At 47.3% G+C, this 9,188-nt stretch overlaps 1 protein-coding gene across 1 annotated transcript in view; it reads left to right on the top strand.

Moving 5' to 3' along the window:
• Positions 1 to 1,191: 1,191 nt before the first annotated feature.
• The window catches only part of LOC135823600 (spectrin alpha chain-like), a 30,366-nt gene continuing 22,369 nt past the window's right edge, over positions 1,192 to 9,188 (top strand). Inside the window, exons 1-6 of the mRNA XM_065336445.1 lie at positions 1,192 to 1,601; positions 3,379 to 3,504; positions 3,986 to 4,126; positions 4,577 to 4,660; positions 4,870 to 4,974; positions 6,301 to 6,392. Coding sequence (XP_065192517.1) covers positions 1,377 to 1,601; positions 3,379 to 3,504; positions 3,986 to 4,126; positions 4,577 to 4,660; positions 4,870 to 4,974; positions 6,301 to 6,392 — 773 coding nt within the window. The 5' untranslated portion in view covers positions 1,192 to 1,376. The remainder of the gene's footprint in view (positions 1,602 to 3,378; positions 3,505 to 3,985; positions 4,127 to 4,576; positions 4,661 to 4,869; positions 4,975 to 6,300; positions 6,393 to 9,188) is intronic.

Here is a 9,188-nt window from a genome sequence, read left to right as displayed (position 1 = left end):
TCTCTCTCTCACTCTCTCTCACTCTCTCTCTCTCTCTCTCTCTCTCTCTCTCTCTCTCTCTCTCTCTCTCTCTCTCTCTCTCTCTCTCTCTCTCTCTCTCTCTCCTCTCTCTCTCTATCACACACACACACACACACACACACACACACACACACACACACACACACACACACACACACACACACACACACACACACACACACACACACACACACTTGTACTTGTACTTGCTCACTGCCAAAACTGGTCACGTGGGTCTCCCCGGGAGAGGGGAGAGAGACTCAAAAGGAATCTTGGAAAGATGACTCAATTGGCCATTGAACCACCCAACGGCCGACACCCCCTGAAATCCCCAAACTAGGGTGGACTTGAAATGATCCCACTTATGGGCTCACCACACCTCAGTAAGTGGGTGAGGACAAGGTGCAGAAAAAGGATTGACGGCATCAGGGTATCCGTCCCGGGATCCAACTGCAGGTACCCCTGCCCTCAGTGAAGGTAATACTTGGTACTAGTGTGGGTGGCTAAATCAGAGTGGATCTGATCAAAGCTTCACTAGCACCATTGATTACACAAGAGTTTATCTAGCCAGAAGTAGTCCATGGTTAACAGGTATGTATACTTCAAATAGAAAGTATATGAACCCTGAAACCAACAAAGGTGGTAGGTACAACAATACACCTTCAAGCAGCCGAGCCCGTTGGCAACAGGCCCAACACTATCTGGCATAATTGTACCCACCAACCGAACTAGCTGGCACACACACACACACACACACACACACACACACACACACACACACACACACACACACACACACACACACACACACACACACTCTCTCTCTCTCTCTCTCTCTCTCTCTCTCGCCCAATTGTGCTCGCTACCAACCATGCTTGCTGAATTGTCACTAGCCACTCGTCAGCAATAATTATTTACATGACTTGTTATTGTATCGTACACGTTCTGATTCCCTTCCCCACTCCACTCATGGAGTCATGGCTGTCAAGTCACCATATGGGTGAGGAGTACTGGAGACAATCCATCGCCACACCCCGTGATGAGCATGCAATAATGTAAAAATCCAGGATATCCAAAACAAACGGCGCGGCTCCACTAGCAACCGCTTTCCGCACGTGCAGCTTGCATCCATTCTGTTATTCTACAGACAGCGAGGGACGCATGCAGAAGAACGGTCTACACTGGGTCCCGTCTTCATCTTTCAACGAATTAGAAAGGGCAAGTGAGGCGCCTAACTTACTCCCTCTTTCAAGGATTGCTCTATTTATTCTGACTTAGTACTAAGAGAGCACAGCCCAGTGCCATTGAACGTGAATTGCGGCGCTCCTTGTGAGCTCCACCGAGCCGCCCGCTTCATGGCGGACAGCCTGGACTCCGTAGCCGACATCCAGGCGCGTCGAGCCAATGTCCAAGAGCGCTACACTCGCTTCAGGGAGGCTGCCGAGAAGCGTAAGCTGCAGCTCCGGGATGGCAAGCGCTACCAGGAGTTCCGCCGCGACGCGGATGAGCTAGACGGCTGGATAACTGACCAGCTGCAGACGGCCACAGACGAAGCGTTCCGAGACACGAGCAACCTTCAGGTTTGTACTGGTAGTGGTAGTTTGGCATGTTATCTCTGAGCCCTCTCACAGATTCACCACCATCTAAACTGTAGACCTGCGAAGTGAAATCCACCCCTTGGCAATGCACGATGCCACTCCCTGGACCTGGTCCAGTGCACTGGCAGGTGCCGGTCGTGTCTGGCCACCGGCTAGTATAAGCCGCTATTACTAGTTTAGCTCTTCCTGAATCTGAATTCTATTGCGAACATGTGCACTAGGAGAAAATAGGGAAATGAAAAGTTTGATCTTGTTCTGACCATTTCCGTTCACGTTTCCACACTGCACAGCCATGGCACGAGGATGTTGTTGTAGATCAACTTGTAAATACGCAACACAGATTTGTCTTTGTACAACCTTTATACAAATCCCTGATTGGCCGATACACAATTACTGACATGTTGATCCTTTTTCTGTACGGGTCTGAAATCAAAATGATAATAATAATTATACAATCATGTAACACATCATGCTACCAAGTATTTAAATCACTAAAATCAGGATGCTGCACACGACTTCCACCCGGCACGGCCTCAACAGTTCAAGTAACATTTTAGTTAGTTACTAGTAGGTCTACATCATACATGTAGAATCTACCGGTGGTTGGTTGTCTCCTCTGCTCTGGCGGATAAAAGTCTACAGCAGAATATACGATAATCAGAACTTCGGGTCGACCATACTCATCGAGTCATCTACCGGCACGGCAGTAGTAATCCAGGATAGATCTACCGAAAAGTGGATACCGGTAAAAAAATAACCGGATAATTCACGGGAGCTGCGCGGCTTGGTTGACCATGGTTGACCTTTGCACCCTGGTCTCATTGCCCTACATGTATACACCAGTCGCGCGCCTTTTTCATTCCTGACTGCGTTCCTGGAAGTGGAAGCTACACCATACATAGTCATGATGTTTTGGTGTGTGGAGACTAGGTCTAGGCTGTGTGTGACTTCACCGTGTGCGAGCACATGAGCTCGCAAATCAGTTTCTAACGACCACATGCTACAGCCCAGGGCCAGAGACTGGAGAAGGTCGAGTAAGAAAGCTGTTTCCGAGTTCGTCGTCTTCCAATGTTGGCCTGATTTCTTGGTGGTAGTACAGCAACCGTTCTCAAGAGCCAGTCCTCTCCACAGCTTACAGGAAACTGTGCAAGTCTGTTCATACCCTAGCCTAGGGCCTAGCACTATCGTGCATTTAGCAGTTGTCGTCGTCTCTTCGTAGTCATTTGGCTATGATGTCTTTTTTTTCTAATGCCAGTAATGGCCGCCACGAGGACTAATTTACTAGAAGCACGGGGCAAATTTCTACACAATGGATACAAGGAAACATCTACTGGTACGTCGCACAGCTACAGGTGCCCAGGCAGCATTGATAAGGAATACGTGCAAACATGTCGCCACAATATCGAGAGAAGGGAGCGGCGAAGGGAACAGCCAGACAGGCATATACATATAGAGCAAAGCTGCGCTGTGAAGAATTCCTGATTTAGCGACTCCCCAGGACTCTCAGCGAGGGCTCTGAAATCATGATAGCAATAGCGAGTGTGGATTGTCCCGCAGTGCCCACATCCGTCCTATCCGGAAATCGATGTGGTAATCATAACCAAGATGTTTGCAACATTGAAGCAACGTTTAATATGTTTATGCATTGTTGCTTTCCGGCGGTGAGTTTGAGTTATAGTGCTAATCGTCATCATCCGGCTAAATTCCGCATACGACGCAAATCAGTCCACGATTATGTATGATCAACTCGTGTGCTCAGGGCAAGATCCAGAAGCATGAAGCCTTCCAAGCTGAAGTCACTGCGCATGCCAATGCCGTGCAAGCACTGACTGATGCTGGTAAACTGCTGGTCGACGAGAAGCACTTCGAAACGGAAAATATCCAGGTAAGCGGCATGGAGAAGTACAGTGGCTGATTGGTGCCCACCCGCGGATCAGTAAGTACATCTATTTTTTCAGGACACGATTGATATGGCTTGCTACCACTGGGAGTTTACCCATGGCTATGACACAGCTTGGTGATCAGAGTGCCACACGTCTTTAGTGCGAGTACTTGACTATAGTACATCTACTTGTGGAGAATGCCAACTCTTCCTTCAGACCTTCCCCTAATTACAACCACCGCATTCTAAATTTTGGATTCATCATATTAATTTCAATGTGCAATTTTCAACTCTGCGCACGCGTTTGTGCCTTGGATGCAAATTATGATACAATGGCATGTATTTGCATCATCACAAAATTCCTGAATATGACGCATTGACGCAGAAAAATCTGCTTAGTCATCCCGGTAATGTTAGGGAATGCCAGATATATCTCAGGTCAACTTTTCACAACACATTCTTCTCTCTGTTCACCTGCTGGCAGACTCGTGTGACGTCCGCTGAAGCTCAGTATGCATTGTTGGTGGAGAAGGCCAAAGAGCGCGGCATCAAGCTCAACGAGGCATTGAAACTGGTGCAGTTTCAGAGGGAGGTGGATGAAGTTCGGCAATGGATCGTGACAAAGGTTACTTACTGGGCAGTCCCTGTGAATGTACACGTAGCTGTGATTATTGCAGATGGCAGGTTGTGAACATGTCGTGCCAACATCTCTGCCTCGGTTTACTTGACAGTTTTAAAAGTTGCTAGGGTGTGCTCCCAACATGCGGTGTCATATTGTGTCATATTGCAGGGGACCCTAGATAAAGTTTAGTATGATGACGTCTGTAGTACAATGGAGTTAAATCAGGACACACTCAGATAAGACAGAATGTTGCTTGTATGGAATGGACATTGTCCAGAGCACAGATGTATACTGAAGAATTTTTGGATAAGAAGTACTCAAGTATCTTGCACACTAACTAAGTACACTTCCCCACTGCCCATGGGGATGCGTCCAGTGATCAGAGTTCTAATGCACTTAGCACGGCACCTACACTGATAACTGTTATTAACTTTTGGACAATGTTGTGATTAGGAGCCGACGGCCGCATCAGATGCATACGGTAACACTGTGGGTGAAGTGCAAACACACCAGAAGAAATTCAACGACTTCAGGAAGGTGAGTGGCATTGCAGTGTTTAGTGGATGACATCATACTGAATACACCTGATTATTGTCACTGAGCATGAATTCATCGTGACACACTGCGGTAGCGAGGTGGACCATCTGGCATGGGATTTGAATGAAATTCAATGAAAGGACCTAGTGAACTTGAGCATTTAAATTGTTTGCACTACGTGCGTGTGGCTATCACTGCTGCTGCTGTAGGACATGGCGGCAAACTCGGCAAGTGTTGAGGCTGTCCACAACATTGCGAACAAGCTTGCTAGCGAGAACCACCCTGACATCGGCGTGATGAAAGAAAAGCTTCAGGTAAGGACTGTAAATCCTTTGAAAGGCAATGTACTAAACTCTGGGAGTTTTGGTGTCAGAAAAGGCTATCCCTTAGGAAGCGTGCTCAATACCCAAACCAATAGACATACACAGCGGTGAAAGATCGAATACTTACATTATTATGAACTGGTTCTCTGATTTCCATGTTTTGATAGTATGCACCAAGCAGAAAGCATGCCAACTTGCAAAGCTCCATTTCACTCAGTCAAACAAACTCTCTGCATGTTGGTTCAAAGTGCAAGCTGATGCAGCCAGAATATTTCATGCCACATTCCAGCATTATCATTAGCTAATTGGTCTTGATTACCAGCAATGTTGCATGCGTAGCAGTACTATTTATTAACTTTGGACTCTAGACATTCACCTTTCCACGACTACATTTACTACCTGTTGACCAGGTGGATGCAGGCTGGAAAAGAGGGTACTGTAAGAAAGATGTGTATTAAGTGCAGGATGAAGGTGGCGGAATCAACACTGAAAGTGAAATACATGTAAAATATCACACAGAGACTACTTACAATAGATAGTAAGTTACGATCATAATCATCTGATGGAAAGAGTGCAAGTGGGAATAATATCAATTCAAGATTATTATGAAATGCGAAAGGGTGAAAGTGTGAAAATCACCATTAATTTTATAGGTTACTGTGAAACGGAACTGTGAGCAGGAAAAATAGCACCAATGATGCAACAGTCATCTACCCACCTACCTACCTACCCACCTACCTAGCTACAGCTGCAACAGCCACAGCGTGGACACGTTGCATTTCTGCAAACTTCTGGATTCTAAGTGCGTGGGTGTAAACAGATTTGAAACACCAGATTCGACACTTGTGCACTACACACCCGTGATGAAAAAGCTTCTTTTTGCACTGACAGTCTTTCCATGACACTATATGCGCTGCTACTTATACTCCCTGTATGATATGTGACACTTCTCTCCCTCAAGAGTTATTTTACTTTCACCGGTGACTTTGCCACCTTTCCGCAGTGCCTTAGGCTTCTCTTGTGTTGGTCCTCTTCATTTTGCCCTGCAACTTCCCGAGAGGAAGGCAGGGTAGTACTCGTGAATGCTGATTCATATTGTCAATTGTGCGGCGGTTGATTTTAATCCTCTACGTAACTACATTCAAGAGGCTTGTATATTCGTATATTGTTGGTGTTGTTTCGTTTACGTGTATATTGGTTTCCAAAGGAGGCTTTAGGTCAGAACTTTGGAGTCACAGCCTTTATTTCGAACTTGTCTTCCTTTCCTTATTTGCTAAGAATGGATACTGATTTAACCTTGTAATGTTTTGCTCACAGGAACTTGATTCGCTTTGGGATGACATGCAGCAGAAAGCAGGCCATCGAGAGCAGCGCTTGACAGCCCGACTAGCAGTTCAAATGTATCTCCGGTGAGTGGAGTGGAATCCTTGCCTTCAGATCGAAATCCGGTTGGCTATAAAAACCCTGCAATCGCCACGCAAAGTGGTCATTGGCTATCCCAGCCATGTATTGCTTGGAATAAAATAAAATAAAATAAATTATAATTTAACTTATTATCTTGTTGCAGTTGTGGATAGTTGCTTCATGACTCATTTCCATGTGATTCCCAAGTTCTATTATAAATACTTAATAAATAAATCTGCTGGTATTTGCCAGGTTTGTGAGTACATAGTATATCTGTTGAGCTATCCTGGTGGTGGGGTGTTAGGCTGACTGCCTAGCTTTCTTTTCTCTCTCTCTCTCTCCTTTTTCTCTTCTTTCTCCTTCTTACCTGACTGTCAAAGCTTGTGACATCTAACGTTTCAATAACTTTCAATAACTCTTCTGAAAAATGATACCCCGGGGGTTTCGTTTCGCCACGTTCAACGTGCGCGGACTTTGTTCTGCGTCGAAGCAACAGCAACTAGCTCGTGACATGGACGCCTATCGTATTGATTTCTGCGGACTTCAGGAGCTCAAGATGACAACGACCGTCGATAAGCCTCTCGGTGATTCGCATCGGTTTGTCAGCTTCGGTCAAGCAGAGGGCCGGCATGGAGGTAATGGATTTGTCATATCGAACATGCTCAACAAATTTGTATCAACATTCAAAAAAATTTCCGACCGAGTCGGAACTGTCGACCTCTCCATTCCGCAAGGCAAGGGCAATACCTTACCTGTTCGTTTCGTCGTGGCATATGGCCCCACAAACCCAGCAGCGCAGAGTAATCCTGAGGTTCGTGAAAGGTTCTATGACGCCTTGTCCACAGCCTGGAACAAGTGCAGTGGAAGAACACTCGTGATTGGGCTTGGTGATTTTAACAGCAAGGTCGGAGCAGGTGAAGCAGCGTGTGTGGGTCAATATGGCAAAGGTGTAAGAAATGACAATGGTCAAGCGCTGGTAGAGTGGGCTAACATGCATCATCTGGTGTTGGCTAATACGCTCTTCCGCTACTCAATGCACTATAGAACCACATGGACTGGATGCATGGCATCCCCTGATGGCCTCAGGAAAATGATCCACAACATGATTGACTACATCGTGATCCCAAAGCGCTACAAGCCACTAGTTGTGAGAGCTCGTTCGTATGCTGGAACCGAGACATTCAGCGATCATAAAATAGTCATTGCGGACATGGAACTGACTGGTCAATACCGTGTACACATTGCCGCAGCAGGCAAGGCCGCTGCTCCCATCGCAATCCAGAGACTAGAAAACGCTGACGTCCGTAAGGAATATCAGTCCAGCCTCTGCCAGAAACTGCGTGAACAACCTGCATTTTGTGGGTCATCTGACAGTGGCTCCGTGATCAGTACCTGGGACTCAACAGCGCAAGCGGTCATGGACGTGGCAGAGAGCACTCTTGGACGCATGCACAGAAGCGGTTCACGCAGGGTTTGTGTACCTAATCCAGAGGTTGAAACCCTCTCACGGCGCCAACGGGAAATCAGATTACTTCAGCAATCAGGCCATCACAATCCAGAAGAGCTAAAGAGGGAACGGAACTGCATCATGCACCAGATCAGAAATATTCAGCGCAGCGATGCCATGGAACGCCTGGATAGGATTGCAGAGCGGGTTGAAAAGGCACCTACATCTGCTCAGATGTTTACTGCAGCAGCGCAGCTAAAGAGTGGTAGTGGACAACGATCACCATTGATTGTCGAGCGAGCTGATGGATGTATTCTTGCTCATGCCACAGACAAGGCCAGTCGAGTTCGAGATCACTTCTCCTCACAATTCAGTGCCAAAACAGCAGGTGAAATACCACCGCCATCACCATACTCCCTCGCCACTCCCATCTCCGAATCTGAAGTCGCCACTGCCCTCAAGCGCCTGCGAAACGGGAAGGCCTGTGGTCCAGATAAAATCCCAGCAGAGCTCCTGAAATATGGATCCGAGGTGCTAGCGCCGGTCATAGCAAATTTCGTCAACGCTGCTCTCTCGCAGGGTGCCAATTTATCGACGGCTATTGGACCAGGAATACTCATACCTCTCGCTAAGCCTAACAAGCCCAAGGGTCCTGTAACCAGTCTGCGGCCCATCACTTTATTAAACTCTATCCGCAAAGTGATATCGATCATTGTGCTTCGGCGCATCACGGAATCCGGGGCACTCTCTCGTCATCTTGGTACTACACAGTCCGGCTTCCGCCCGGGCCGTAGTACAGCGGACGTGGTATGGACCCAGCGGTGGATCGCTGCAAGAGCCATTTGTTACCGACAGCAATTTCACATTCTAGGCCTGGACATGTCCAAGGCCTTCGATACGATTAACCGCCTGAAGCTGCTGGAGGTGATGTCTGCAATCACCAATCCAGATTGCACATGTCTCATCCACCACCTACTCCACAACACAACTATCACTGTTAAGGTTGCAAGTGCCACAGCTGAACCGTTTGAGAGCACTATTGGAACACCACAAGGCGACAGTCTCAGCCCAGTTCTCTTCATCTGCTATCTGGAGGCTGCACTACAGGAATGCAGAACTCGTCTCGCACCCCGCCCTGCTGGCGACGCAAGTCTACCACCAGAGACGGGTTATGCAGATGACATCTCCTATTATTCAACCTGCAGGCTGTGGCTTGAGAATGCTCTGCCTGTAATAGCAGACACACTGCAAGATTGGTCATTAAAAGTAAATCCAGATAAAACAGAGTGGATCCGTGTGTCACCTGAATCCGAGAGCTGGCGGACATCTAGGCAGCTTGGCTCCTTGATGGGGG

Source organism: Sycon ciliatum, chromosome 8 (genome assembly GCF_964019385.1).
Source record: "Sycon ciliatum chromosome 8, ocSycCili1.1, whole genome shotgun sequence".
In the NCBI taxonomy this organism is placed as follows: Eukaryota; Metazoa; Porifera; class Calcarea; order Leucosolenida; family Sycettidae; genus Sycon; species Sycon ciliatum.
The sequence above is the reverse complement of the archived record's forward strand: the minus strand, read 5'-3'. Positions and strand labels throughout refer to the sequence as shown.